At 33.3% G+C, this 16,052-nt stretch overlaps 1 protein-coding gene across 5 annotated transcripts in view; it reads left to right on the plus strand.

Moving 5' to 3' along the window:
• The window catches only part of jvl (javelin-like), a 68,890-nt gene that overhangs the window by 19,201 nt on the left and 33,637 nt on the right, over positions 1–16,052 (plus strand). For 3 of the 5 annotated variants that reach the window (XM_034331904.2, XM_076688560.1, XM_076688559.1), the window contains exon 2: positions 10,867–10,917. The exons of the other annotated variants lie outside the window; for them this stretch is intronic. In XM_034331904.2, the coding sequence (XP_034187795.1) occupies positions 10,905–10,917 (13 nt within the window). In that variant the 5' untranslated portion in view covers positions 10,867–10,904. The remainder of the gene's footprint in view (positions 1–10,866; positions 10,918–16,052) is intronic. 5 annotated transcript variants of the gene reach the window in all.

The raw sequence follows: 16,052 nt of genomic DNA on the forward strand, positions 1-16,052 counted from the left end.
ACATATTACAACATAGCACTTATGGCAAATTAATTTGCATAATTTTTTTTTCATTATCAAATTATGTCAAACTCCTAATAAGTGGTAATCAGTCCTTTTATATTAGCAAAATTATTGAATGCTTTATAACTTAGATTATTATGCCATAAGTGCTATTTTGTAATACTTTTATATTATCAGTGTTCATAAAATTTCTGTTTCAAAATGGACTATTTGATATGATAAAACCTTAGGCTTAAATTAAAAAGTAATTAATTCATTTACGTATTGAAAATTGCTTCAGAAGAGTCGTACAACATACATAATTTGTTTACTAAGAGATTCATTTTTAAATTTAGTTTTTTATAAAATGATCTATTATCGAGAAATTTCTATACCGTGGAGCATAAAAAGAATGAAAAATAGTCTAGTTAATAAACAGTTGGCTAACGGATAATGAGCTAGTACTGCGATCGTTTCCCTATGGAAAATGTTTTTCTTTGGTCAGCGAGCACGCGTATCGATATCACAGTGATTTACTGAAATAACACGTTGTACGAAGAATGCAAGAAGTCCTACTGGTTTCCGTGTACAAATACCACGCTTGATGGTCGCATAGCCTCGTTAATTCAGAGGATCGAGGTTTGTTTCCGAACAAACGTTCTGCAAATGGCTTGTAACGTTGCATTACACGTTCAATTCCATTGGAGCGTAGTGGAATTTGTTTGAGCCAAGCGACGCGGAAAATGCATTATACCGAAACGAATTAAACTGATAATTGGGAAGCTGATTCACGAATTTTATAAAGTAAAATTCTTCAAATCTTTCTAAATATTGTAAATTTCAATGTTAACCCATTGACTGCCATGGAAATTATCGGTGACATCCACAATGTAAAAATAGTAATTAACTGTAATAATTCATAAAGTGCATTAATTAACCTTCGTTAACACAAACTATGGTTCTTTATATTTAAAACAATCATCCAAAGAGAAATTAAAATATCATGATTTTATGATGTTTCTCATTTACAAGAAATTGGAGCAAATACACCGTTAACATTATTTATTATACATTTAATTATTCAAAGCAAATGAAAGAATCTGCCGTTTGTTATGAGAATAATAGAAGTTTCTCATACCTAGTTTTCCATTATCATATGCCTCAGACGAATTGCATTATGAATTTGTATCGTGTTTCTCAGAATCTTCTTAATAATTAAATTTACTGTGCATCTACAAAAAAAAATTTATAGAAATAATATGAAAAAATTTCTAAAATGACTCAATATTTATGTCTACTGAGTGAGATGATAAAAGTAAAATATAACTTGATTTACGTGACGTGGTTTTAAATTTAATATATTTTATTGTAGACAGAGTGCAATATATTGTGAACTAATAAACTGCATCACTATAAGAAGCAGATCGTACGGCCTACTTATGTCGAGCCTTGTTAGTAAATGGGACGAGTGTGCTTCGAACTGTCACTCAATGTGATGCATTTTAATTTATCTGAGTCGTAAAAAATCATGAGGATCCATCGAGTATATAAGAAACATTAACGTCATATCGTTTTTTATGCCAGCAATTGGGACGAGATCTTTATAAATTTAGAATATATTCCCGTAAATTTACGATTCAGGTTTTTTCAGAACGGTATAAGCCGATATTTATATGTACATTATTTCGTGTGGATTAAGAAAACAGAAATAGTAACATTGGCGTTTGGAAAGTTATGCAAAAACGAAGAGGCCTTCACTAAAATTTCCTTTCAAGAAATAAGATTCCGACGTATAGGTATGTTAAGAAGGTTTCAAGAAATTTGTAAAACAGTTAAATTACAATAAAAACTTGTTAATTGTTCACGACCCGTGTTCGTCAGCAATTATTGAATTCGTGGCAAGTTTCTCTTCCAGGAATTACCTGAGCTTAGCTCGTGCTAATCCGACCTTATCACCGACAGATGAAAACGACAGAGAATAAGAGGAAGTGAAAGAACAAATCTCACGGCTACCAGCGCACGTGCTCGATGAGTCACCATTCTTACATACAGGGTGTCCCAAGATAATTACACGTCATAAAAACTGCATATTTTGATTTGAAAGTGATTTAGAAACAAGCTAATATAAGTTTTAATTATTCAATATTATAAAATTTAGTGTATACCAAAAACAAAGTAAATGATAATTCAAATTTTCCCGCGTAATCGTGTATACGCAATTGGTGGTCCGCCACAGACCTATATATAGGGCGCCTCCTCCCCTGCATCGTCATTCTTCTCGGGAGCGCTTAATGGGAAAGATGGGAGCCCAGGGAAGGAGAGATTTACGACGAGGGTCAGAAATGCCGAAAATAAAAAAAGGAAGCCTTATCTAATATTTGTCAATTTTCTATACACTTCGAGGAGCACATTTTTCTTCCTAACAAATTATTGAGTTGAAAGGTTATCTAAAAGCTTTTGGGGTCGCTGATCATGATTCTGATGTCAGTATTGCAAAATATAAAAAAAACTCAATTTTTGGAAAATTCAAAATTTTTTTCGAGAAATTTGGCATGCGAATAATTCTGAAAACATATGTTATCTGAAAAATTTTCAGAGCTGTAGGACTTTTCGTTAAAGATTAACCGAATTTATTCTAAAAAAAAAGAGTTGTTTGTATTTTAATTGCTTACAACTAATTATAAGTAAACACATTTATGCAGCTTTCCATGAAAATTATATAACTTGGAACCCCAAGAGAAAAAACTAAAAACAAAGGGTTAAAATTATTGATACGATATCCTTAAGAAATTATAAAATTCACAAAGATGAGAATGAAAAGAATCACGTGTTGGTCCAACAAAGAGCCGGTTCCGCCGTTTGAGAGTTAACACGATCTGATGGTTGGACAAGAGAAGAAACGGACCGAGAGATTATGGACATCGTTAGATAAAAGCGTGTACGAAGGACGATAATGTATGCAAGTCAGGTACTAAAGTTCCCGGCAACGCCCGCTATATGCTCGGCCATGCATCAGGCTCGCACGTGGCTGTAAAGGTAAATTCAGCGTCGACCGGGCGTCACGAAAATCGAAGGGCACCATACACTGGTGAATGTAATTATGGTGCAACGGGTTTCGATTATTGCGAGAACCTTGGACCTCGCCGGTCGTGTTTCGTTTTTTGCTTTTAACGTGATTAATAATGCTTGGAATTTCACTTTTTCACGTAATCTATCGCTCGTAAACCAGTACAACTTGACGTACGATCGTTGTAAAACTTACTAATTATATTGCACTTTTTGCTTGCGTGCAATTATCTGAGAAATATTTTTCTTTACTTTCAAAAAATTCATTGAGGTAAATAAGAATTTTCTGTACTGGATAAGGGACCAACATGTATGATTAAGTTAATGTACTTCGTAGTTAATAAGGTAGTGATTGATGCGACTTTAATGATTTATAAAAAAAAATTTTTTTTTCAAGGTTTTCTTGAAATTGTTCTTTTTAATAATATAAAATATAATTCATACTAGTTACATTATTTATAGGATAGTATTAGGCTGTTGTAATCAAACGTTGGATTTCGAAACATAGAAAGTCTGACATAATTTGATGACATAAAAGTATCGTAAAATAACACTTATGGCATATCAATTTAAAATTTAAAGTCCAATAAAAATGACTATATAAATTTTCGATATTTTTAATTGAAAATGGCTAATTCTTCGTTTAGACAGATAATTGATATTGTTCAATACCGAATATCCAATTTTCAGTGTATTATATTTTGAAATAGCACTAGTCAATTTGTATTAAAAATATCGATGGAATATTTATACTGTTATTTCTCAAATTTATGTACCATAAGTATTATTTCATGATATTTTTATGTCATCAGAAATCTGTCGTTTGGTATACAGTTACACGTATAATTCTTAGTGCAACAAAACGAAAGGACTTATTTTATCATAATTTTTACCCTGTCCAGGGAAGTTAATTTTTTTTCGTTCCACGCGATGGTAGCTCGTTTGAATAATTCATACATTAGTTTTGCACATGGTTTTAAAGACACCTTCACACTGTGACGGATCGTAGGCGTTGCGGAAATAAACGAAGTGTCGACACGTTGGCTAAAGACCGTAAAGTATCACCACTCGATACTTGCAATTCTCGTTTGCGAACGAATATCTATCATTCTATTTTTAAAATTACATTTAACACATTTTTCTTTCATTTAAAAGCGTTCCATTATCGTGGAGGATTTAAATCATTATGGAAATATGTATCTCTTCTGCGAATTTGATATTTTTAAACACACCTTGACACTTCTAAGTACACACATTTTTCTTCTCCGTCTTTTCAATCCGGTGATAATAAATTTCTTGTACATTGCAGTGTTTAAATTATACATAAATTGGCTGGCCAGACGTAAACATTGTCGGGTTGCAATCCTCGAGCTCTTTTGCTTACTCATTTCTTATATACTTACAAAATATAAAGTGTGGAAAATAAATCTTAAAATTATTTTTCTTTTCTTTTTTTCTCTTGTATGAATAGCGTTAATATTCATAATGCTAAGATTTCATGATTTTTTAAGAAGGGAGGCATGGTAACACGAATTTATTAAAATTTAAAATTAGGATTTCTTCTCTGTTTCTCTGGATGAAAGTATTTTCGATAGCCCGAAATTATTGTTTGTTTTTACTCCAACTTTTGTCCTTGTTTCGTTTACTGTTTAAGTCAAACTACATTAAATCGCTTCTGCGAAGCTTCTGACGATCTTCGGCTGTTGGGGAAATCGTTGATCGTTGGTTTCACAATCGCTTTGTGGTTGAGTCAGACACAGGTTTCGAGGTTTCTACCGTCAGTTTGTAGGGTCGTCGATAAAATCGAAGATAATTACTAGTGATGAGCGGCCCGACTAGTCGGGTTCGGTTGGGTACAGTCGGGCAGTTTCAACTCATATATTTTGTATATAGGTGACATCGAATGGAGTTCATATTCAAATAAATTCGTTACAAGTATTATTTTTCCACACAATAAAAATTATTTTATTCCACAATTCCATATAAAACAGATTTTACATATGTTTATTGCAAGTATTAACAAGTCCATGAGAGATGGGTCGCGGGCTTCGAGCCTGCCCGAGCCCGTAATATCGGGTACCCGCATATCCCTAGTAATTACACATTTCCACGGTGGTGATAATTCTCTGAATCATTTCTAGGGACAAAGGGTTACGATATCTTTAAACATGCATCGTGTTGCACAATTTTTCTGATCAAGAAAGTCGACTGAGAGTACTTGAAATAAAAATTGTTTTCCAGAGCAGCTGCGTACAAAATTCTTTCTTTTTCTTCCCTTTTTCGGATTCTAAGGTGTAATTGTCTCGTCCGAAAGGGGACGTTATAAGGAAACTGGAGCCAAGTCGGTGATTGCGCCATGTAATTAAAGCGAGTTGTAAAGCCACCTAAACCAGTTCTGTTAACGAAGATTCGGTACGGGCTACTTTCTCGTATACTTTTTTCACTTATTCCTATTACGATGCCGAAAATATCCCTGAATGTATATAAGTGTCCGACATACTGGCTTACATAAGACCTTGGGACGCGTGCAGCAGGCAAGCAGAAGAAAAAGAAGAGAAGCAAAAGATGGTGCGTGCGTGGACGCACGGAGGTCTGCTCTCTGAAAGAGGGCAGTCTTCAGGGTTCCGATGAAAGTCTATGTCAGTGTTGCTCACGGGTGGAGCAACACGATTTTGAATTTAGAGGAAAACAATCGTATTAGTAATTTAAATTTTTTTTGGATAAGAATCAGAATAAAGGGGAGTGAAGCAAACCTTTCGGTAAGAGATTACTGTGATTCTCTAACCCCTTGTACTGGAGGATCACTTAGCATATTTTCAGGAGATACAAGCATATTAGCAATTTAAATTTTGTATGCATATTAGAGATGGAGTGGAGAAAAGTTTTTAATAAAGAGAGGTCTTCAGGTTCAACTTGAAGCAGAGGGTAGTAAAGTAGAGAAAAGTTTTTATATAAACGATGTTCTTAGATTTAACTCTTGAAAGGTGGATTATTAAAATAGCAACAATTTAAATTTAATGTTAGATTATTTATTTTTTAGCTTTTTAATTATTTCTCCAATGAATGGGTTATGACTGACCCAAATCTAAATAACTTTTTTACAATCATAGTGACTAAATAGCAGCCATATAAATTTACCTTCTGTGTAATAAAATTTAATAATTGCTTTAATGCGTCGTCTTACAATTGATAAATATTGTTATGAAAATGCTTTGCGCCTATAAAATATTCAGTTTCTGATATAACGTTATTATCGCTTCCATTATCTGAACACTCATTATTCGAATATTTTCTGTTATCAAAGAAGATACAGACGCAATATTCGTTTCCTATTAAAACGATCAAAAGGAATTTCGTTCACAATGATTCAGTATGATATTGACATTGTACACGTTTATAGAGTGAGACGAAATGACTGACAATGACGAGGGAAATGTGCTGTCTCATTTCGAGGCATTCAAGCTTTTAACAAGAGAACGTAGATCGATTCAGGTTCAATCGAAACATGATTTCATAGATTTAAATGAATATTAAAAAATAATAAAATTATGTAATTGAATTTTTACTAAAATAAAATAACACTTCCCGTTTCCATAAAGGGAATTAATCCTATTGAAAAGCTTGTTGTCTAATAACTTCTCCAGTATTTCCTCTCATTGTCGCAAGAGCAAGGAAATCCATTCTCCGATGAAAAATTTCACGTTAACTCCTTTTACTTTTTCCGCGATCACTGCTTTCTTTTCCTACTAAGGAGCTACTCGTGTCTTATCTCAATAATTAATTAACGCCATGGTTTTCATAATTAGAAGCTGATTCTTTAATCGAAAAACTCCTTTGCCTTTCCTCTTCCTTTTCCTCACGCTATGTAAACCACGGAATCAACCAGTGTAATATCAGAACTGTTCTTGCATTTTCTTTCGTTTATTCTCTTTTTTTTCTTGATGAAGATATTACGATGTTAATTTTAACCAAGTACCGCGACAAACTTCGCTCGTCCAGAGTAACGGTGCATTTTTATTACCGAAACAATCAGCATGTAGCAGCAGAACTTGTAAAAGTATTTGTATTTTTCAGATTCGATGAGCCTCTTTTGGCTAATAATTTAAATTAGCGTGCAAAATTAACAGGCATAAAATTAAACGATCGCCATCAATGATGTACTGAATTATGAGAAACATACAGTTATTGGTATTTTATAACGCTTTAAATATCAGTTTATCTGCCGATGGATTTGTATTCCAGTGTGATAAAATTAAATTAGTTTCTAAAAATAATTTTCTCATTAAATTGTACTTCATCAATAGTTTGACTTTTGAAGTTTTTATGTTTATTTTTATTCGCGTTTCGCTTTCAAGGTACAAGTAATTGATAATTGAATCAATTTTATTAAATTAAAATTAATTTTTCATTAAATATAGTTTCAAGATTCTTTGATCGATTAAAGGGTAATAAATATCGTTGTAGTACAGGTACGATGAACTGAAAGTCACGTTCGATTACAGCGTTTTTAATCTCACATGGTATCCTGAAACTTTCTCACGAGTTCTTTTTCTTATCGATCGAAAGAACAAAGTTGGGATAGCAACGTGACAACTCGCGATAGTTGCTTTACATACGTGTCGTGATTCTTACTTAAGCGAGATAAATCTATCTGCCACAGCCTTTTCTTTCCACGATATCTTATGAACGTTCTCGTTGAAAGGACGTAATAATAAATGGACTAATGTCGGCTAAAAATAAACGTTTTCAATGTTTGTCAGAAGAAGTCGTTTAACTCTGCGTTATTCACTTCTTGCTAATTTTGTTGCATAATTCATTGATACAATTAATCATATCGTTGAACGTGTGCACCAGACGTACTATATAATATTGCAAGAAGCATACATTGGGACATTGGCATTATTCATAATAAATATATCAGGAAATCATAATTTTAAAGTTTATAAAATAAATACACAAAAGAAAAAAAGTAATATAATATAGGTGAGAATTAAAAATGTCTACTAATAGTGTGTGTTAATTTGGAAAATGAGGTATTTAAAAAGAAATCATAATTTTGCAGTGGAAAATTAATTATCAAGTTGTTATGATTTTCTTGAAAAGAAAGCCTTGGATGGAAAAGTGTTCTCATATTTCCACTTACCTTTTTCTTTAATATAGAGTCATTACCCTTTTGCTTGTATCATCAATTACATGATACTCTATATAATCATTTATGAAACATATCGTTGAGTACAGTGAACCTAATCATTTGAAAGTTTCGAACAGGGGAAGAAGCATCGGATATTGAACGCGCGGAATATACAGAGTTGCCTTCCGCGATAGATAACTATTCTTGGCTCGTAATAATCAACTTTCATTCATTGTTTCACCATATTTGTTATGAGTTAGCCTCTCTACGTGACTCTATAGTTAGATGTATTGTCATCAGGTGCACGCATTGCATTCTATCTTATCGCTTCAAATCTTGTGCTATCCAGTGAATGTACACGTTAATGCAGTTTCTTCTGATTCAAGATAATTACAATGTTGCATTGAATTTTATGTGGTAGATTTAGAACGATGTATTGAACGATTAGGTAAACGTTAAATTTCCTCTGATAGCAATTTTATTGTTTGTTCACTCCTTCTGTTCTTTTTATCTTATCTATTCGTTATCTACGATTAAAAAATTCCATTTTGTTTAAGCACGTATGCGTATAAAATAAAATGCACAGTTTTGACATTCACTTTGATATGTTGATGTAGAATATCGAGCGAACTGGGCTTCTTTAGGGAAAATGGTTTTGTAGGGGAATTAGTTGTTACGATATTAATATTAAAAATAATTAAAAATCAAAATAATATAATTTTTAGTTGTTATATAGTTGTATTTAGTATAGAATTGAAAAATGTGAGTAATAAAATAATATCGAATCAAATTTTCCCGCGTAAACGCATATGTGGAAGTGGTGGGGGAGCATGGACCTATATATACAGGACCTCTTCCCCTATATCGTCATTCTCCTCGGGGATACCTGAGGAGAAGGGCGAACACCTGGCAAAGGAGAAGGCTGGTAATCCCAGGTCTACTTTGCTCGACACTGTACAAATATAAAATGGTATCTAAAATTTTTCTCCTTCATTTTTTCAAATTATTTTATTAAACTAAACAAGTAGCTCTCCTATGAAAGACAATGTATTAACAAATCACTATATATAGTTGGAGAATTTCTGCTATACAATAATTTTAGTACAAAGATCATAACATTCGATTAAAACGGTTATACTCTATTTTATTTACCTTGTAATAATCAGCTATAAAGTAAAAAAGAAAAATCTTCTTTATCGTGGTACTTGTAATTGTATCACTAGCTGCCTCACGAGAGTACATACTATATCGATCTTCTTTGATATACGATATCTCTGACGTTTAATCATCTTTCGTTTCCTGTCGTTCTTCTTCTCTCCTTTACCTCTTTACTTTTTTATCTACCTCGCTTCAATTATTTTCTCCTTTCCCTTTTGCTTTCTCTTTTCCCTCTTATCTTAACTTGTATGTATTTACTTGTTTCTTTATTTCCACGTTTCTATCTTCATTTTTGTGTTGCTCATTTTCTATTTATCCTACTTGTTTTTCATTACTTTTCTCAGTGATTGCGCTAAGCCTCTAAAGTCACCCTGTATATACATCTTTAGTGACGAAAGGATTAATGAATAGAATATGTAAGCAGGGTCTAGGAAACGTTGCTTTATCAGCCGCGATTCATCTGGATCACGCAAGGGATTGATGTTCGCTCCTGGATCGTTGACCCGCACTCTGAAAATCGTTGCACTACGTTCGTTTGTTCAACGCCCACCCTTGAATGATTTATTCGGATTATAAATCGGCGCGAAACTCCTATATCATCCTGTCGCGATGCAACGGCGAGCCAAACTCGTCAATTTTCGACCCACGCTGTGCTCGCGCCTTTACCCCCTTCGCGCAACATAGAAATTCTCGTTCCTGCTAGATCTACGCTTTTGCAATCTTGCTCTGCACTCTTTTGTAATTTGTGTAATTGTGTAATTTTTGTAATTTGTAAAATTGGTTAAATAGCAAAGGTAAAATTTCATAAAATTTAAAAAGTTTACACATCACATTATTTTTTATATTATTTATATGAAAAAGTTTAATTTTGATTTTTCTTTAAATATACAAAAAAAATCATGGTTTTATTTAATTATTTTTTCAAAATTGTTTGATGAAGTAGTTGAAAGTGGAAAATACAGAGGTCAAGGTTCTAATATAAAGCCTTCGTTTTCATCCTTAACACGTCAATTACAGTGGTTAGTTAAAGGAAAAAACAGCATTTGGATTTTAACTATAGCTTCTTGAAACAAGTACCGTACTTCCGAAAGCAACAAGTAAAACGTTGTAGGTACACGATCGGAAAACTTTCTCCGGAACGATCTTCTTTAAAAGCGTTGTTCACTGAACAAGTTAATTTCGTTTCGGTGTTTCCCTAAACCATACTAGAGACATTAACCTTGTCTTGCATCTGTTTTTTAAATAAATTAATACGAAGAAACGGTAAAACTAAATTTAAAACTTGATGTCTACATCTATTTTCAATCGTTTTTCTTTAGCATAAGTATGCTTCCACTTTACCAACAAAGTATGTTTTTATTTTATTTTTTTGTATTTCATTATTGTTATAAAATGATACTCTACAATAAAATATAGGTCACGATTCAAATGTCTATTTTTGCTTTATTCCTTTTTATATACAAAATTGTAGTAAAATGTAGACCCAAATATTTTGTATCTAATGGTATGTTTTATTTTATATGTTTCAGGTGAGAATGCGTACCATCTAAAGTAGTCTTGTTCATTAATGAGTGCAATAAGTGAGTATTTTATATATTATATGTATATTAATTGAAGTATCGCGGATTATTTTATTTTTGGATTGCTTTTTAAAAATCCTTGACAAATTACAAGTTATCAAAATATTACTAAAAATTATCATAATAATACTTCTCCACCGCTATTTCTAATTATGAATTCATAGTTTATAAAGCCACACAATTTCTTGTGGCATTTTGTCTCATTATATTTATAATTCCGACTATTTACAATCGTCTCCGTTCCAACCGGTGAAATTACAGAAAATTATCCTTATTATCTCCACTGATAGCTTCTTCTTGCCGTGCTGTAATACTTTTACTGGTAAACAGTTCAACTTTTTGTCAAAGACAAATGAAAAATGAATCTAGAAAGCTGTCACCGCTGACCCAATTGCGATTCCATTTATTTTGTGTTTGTCATCCAAACAAATTTTCTGTCGAACCATCTAGAACTTGTTAGTCTTCATTTAATTCAATAATCATTATCTCAGTTTTCAATGAGATACCTGATATTCTTACTTACAATTTTTCCTTGTTAATATTGGTGAAAGAAAAGTAGGCCAGAATTTTCAAACAATTCCTAAACTTTTCATTAGTTTTTCTACATTTCGACCAGGTGTTATCTGAAAAGTATTGAAAAGGTACGTTTACGTATCGCGTTCTTTGGACATCAAGTGTCATTCGCCTCTTTTCTTCCCTTTATTTTCCCTAAGATAACCAGGAACGTCCTGTAGCCTCGGGGAACGAGTTTCGCAACTAGGCGACTTCAGCAAGGCTCGCGATAGAGGGAAGACGGTTAAATAAAAAAAATAAATAAAAAAAAATGGAAACGACGCGAGGACAGAAAGAGAGGGAAGGCTTATTTGCATGCAGTGTACGCGCGACACTGTGTACCAGTAGATCGTTGATCGCCTAATAAAGCGAGGCGACAGACATTCCATTACGCTTTGACTACACTTTTGCCAGTCCTACCATCCCCGAGTAATTTGAGCGTTAATGAGGGAGAGACGATGGAGGATCCTATCGGACGGTATGCGTAAACGAAACGTGCACGTAGGTGTTTCGTATCGGCCAGCTTGTTACCTCTTTATACGGTGATCCAGGTGGAAATTTAAAAAATTCACTTTCTTGTACAGGATGTCGTGTAACGAGTAGTGCAAACAGAAATTTTGAGAAAAGAATAAGTCGAAAGTATTTCTTGTAGAAGGTTTCTTTTTAAGAAAACTCAGTGTTCAGAAATTGTTCTGTGCTATTGTTTATTCATTCATGAATAGTATTTACTGTATAATTAAGTTTCTATTTTGAGATTGGTCTTCAAATATTCGTCGAGTACACACGGGCTATAATACCAGTTGGAAGTATGTATAAGGCCACTTGATTTATTGTTACTTTTTATGGTGAACAGGCATAACGAGATTAAATCAGTGATAATTAGCACGTAACTCTGCTGAAACTTAACCTTGTAATAATTCCTTTAAGACGAATTTATTACGAAGCATCTGCTGCAGTAATAGAGTTGACTCATTTGTTAAAATTCATTAGTTGTTGTTATGTAAAATTTCATTAGAGTAGTATCTATAGGTTTCGTAGGTGTGGGCCAAGATTGACCCAATCATCGTTAACAGTAGAACTACCACTACTCACTTATTTTTAAATTGAAAATAATGTAGATTACTAAATAGATAAAGGATGTAACATATTCTTTAGCTCGATAACAGCTAACATATATTTCAACAAAAATAGTTCGATAAAATTTATAATTTAAAATAAGAAACTGGAAACCAGTCATTTTGACCCCTTTGGTAGTTCTAGTGTTAACTTTGTCGCTATTAATTTTCGAAATAAGTGCATAGTATCGAGACCGAGAGAATCGAAATAAATATTAAATAAATTATTCATCGATATTTCCCGATTGATTTCAGATTATTACCGAGAAAACGCTCGAGGGAAAGGGTTAAGCACCATTCCCGCTGTGATTTGCATTCACATGCGCGCAAACAAGGTGCCGGTCATCGTGTAATGTCGAGTGTTTGGTTACCTGTTTGATTAGGTGGCACACATCTAGGGTTACGTCGATAAGCACACATCGTGTATTCACGTTGAAATGCGATCGCATGTATCGTTTTTGTTAAGCATGATCTTTGCAATGACACGCACTGTCCTTCTTCAAAGACGAAGGTGTTTATTTCATTTTGAAATAGGATTTTCATTAGTCTGTCAGATTTGTTTTCCTATTCAAATTCGATCTAATTTGTGACAGTAAACGAATTGAAAATGCGAAAAATATATTGGAATTTAATAAACAACAAATTAATATTTAGGCCATAAACTTGATTCGTTTAGTCTGTCACGATGGATTCATTTCCTTTCGATCGGGAAAATGAATTCTCAATGAATTGCGGCGGTAGGCCCGGTCGAAGTTGGAAAAAAAAAGAAGAAAATGACAATCGTACATCCTGCGGAAGCGGATGTTAGCAGGCACGCTTGGCTGACCTCTCCAACCTTCCGCTCCTCTCCTCTCTTTCCATACCTGCACATCATTGTAAAATATAGTGTTTTGTTGTATTATATAAATGCACGTAAATGCATAGGCTTCGACGATCGTTTATTTATTGAACTTGAAGCTGTTTTCGCACCGCGACAATTTCCGTTCACTTTTGAACTTGGAATTACGTAGTCGCATCGGGCGTTCATCAATTCATTTACTTCGGCCAAGTTGATTTAATCGATAATGAGTGCTCTGAAAAATTTAGTAGATTCTTTAGATTTTCATTGCTGCGATGTTCTTAGTTCTTTATTTATAATTTTATTAATTTCAGAAATTTTTTAAAACTTTGAATTTTGATGATGACATTCATTTTAAAGATACAAATTTCTTTTATTGCAAAATGGCAAGATATTTTGGTTTAAAATGTTAATAAAGAGAGCCTACCTTGAAAATAATATAAACTTTTGAATATTTCTAATAATAAACGCACCAAAAAATAATATGCTTAAATTTCATGTAGAAAAATTAATTGCTTACGCCATTGGGCTACCGTAGTCCATATGCACGATGTGCGTTTAATCTTGGCTCGCCATATGCGTTGATTTCAATTCTAGTGGCTCATTTACCACTCGGTGCACAATTTCATTCGTGTATTCAACCTCGAGGCATACTTATTCAGATCGATGTTAGCGACCTGAAACGAGGGTCTACGAAGTTGAGCACCGTGTTTCGCGGTGTGTCAACGTTGCACCACTTTATCGGACACGAGTGGTCGTGATAGGCAGCGAACATTACCATCGGGGAAAAATAATACAACGGTTAATTGTAATTGAAGGCGATTGAAACGTTTGGCTCGGTAGTCTGCGTCTTCCGGTTCGAACGATAGTTTTCTTCATGCTTCATGCTACTGATTTTAGCCTCATTTTAGTTGCAGCATTGTTTTATTTGTTTTACAGGTCTGGGTTACGATTTACCAGGCTTTGCCATTTGAAAGTTAAATTAATTCTCTTTTTGATATCTGTATTATTAAAATTATTAGAAACTTGACTTTAAGCTATTTTGGTTTTTCGAAAGTTCATTATATTTTTCATGGAATACATTAATAATGTTGTTGGAATTAACCCGTTGAACTCCAAGTTTTTGTATTTTTTAACATTTTCTGGAAGATTAATTTCGTTCCATTCTTCATAGAATATTTAATTAGATTTTCTAGATCGAGTTCACGGTTAAGATCAAAGTTCCTGAACCTTTCAATTCTAAGCTCCTGAAATACGAACTTATCCATTATCATTAAATGTCATTTATCGAGATTCTTCTATATTGTATCGGAATAATTAAATTTACATTAGATAATTCCCGTGTACATATACGATAAGAGTTCATAGGGTTAAAGATGGGAACACATTTTTCAGATAAGAATTCAGTGATTCTGAAAAAATCGATAAGATAAATGTAGATAAATGTCAGAAGTGATTGATAACTTAGTTTCATTATATTTTATAATTATTTTACTAATAATGCACCCAAAAAAATATAATATTAAAAATTATATTCATTCTATTTAATCAATTAATATTTAATCAAATTAATAGTAAGTTTGTTAAATATTTTTTAAATTTCACACTGAAGTTACACAGATAACATCATTTCGAAAGCGAAAGAATATTTTCATTCAACAGTTTCATTCCTTTTTAATCCTCTAATCGGATTAACAGCGGTAAGCGGTCTAAGAATTTTAATTACCTGGATATTGATCTAATTACACGGGTAAACGTTTTGCATCGTAAATTAACAGGAACTTAGCTAACAATGTTTTGCTATGAATGGAACGGAATTAGCAGGATGAGAATGACACGCAACCTGCAACCGGCAATTCGATTCCCGTTACGACGAAAGAACAACGCGTTACACGGTAATCTCTAGCTATCTTACAATTTACTGCCGTTTTCGCCGTTATTAAGACCGAAGTATCCTCTTGGATACCGTTCCACGTTAAACAAGAAACCTATATTTCATCATAAATTGTGCACAGCATCGAGCAAAGTAAGTTTCCCTAGGGAAAATGGCGATATAAAGGTAGCAGGACTTCTTCAAATCCTAATTTTGAATATATTAAGATTAAAAGTAATTTAGAAACAAAATAATATAATTTTTAATTATTAAATACTATAAAATTTAGTATATAACTGAGAAGTATGAATAACAAAATAAATATTAATTATACGCAAGTGGTGGGGGGGCCCTATATATGTATAGGGCCTTCTCCCCTACTTCGTCATTGCCCTCGGGGCCGCCAAAGGGAAAAGATGGGAGCTCAAGGAAGAAGAGGGCCAAGAACCTTGGAACTAGATAGAAGCTTGAATTTTTAAGCTCTACTTATCGTCGTAACGCAATGTAGACCAAGGAATAAGGAACAAACAAGTAATTGCTGTAACTAGATTCATGTAATCGTCGGAACTTACGTTTGACGGACCTACGTTCCAGTGATTATGTGTGACTTTTACGAGTAGCTCCCTGTGAAATTGATTTACGGTTATTACCGGATGTTTCCAAACAGGATAACTGAAACGTTCGTCTGCAAAGAGACATCAAAGCGAGAAACATGAATAGTATCATTCAGATAGAATTTTTTTATTCGTTCCTGTCA

This window comes from Osmia lignaria, chromosome 6 (genome assembly GCF_051020975.1).
Source record: "Osmia lignaria lignaria isolate PbOS001 chromosome 6, iyOsmLign1, whole genome shotgun sequence".
NCBI lineage: Eukaryota > Metazoa > Arthropoda > Insecta > Hymenoptera > Megachilidae > Osmia > Osmia lignaria.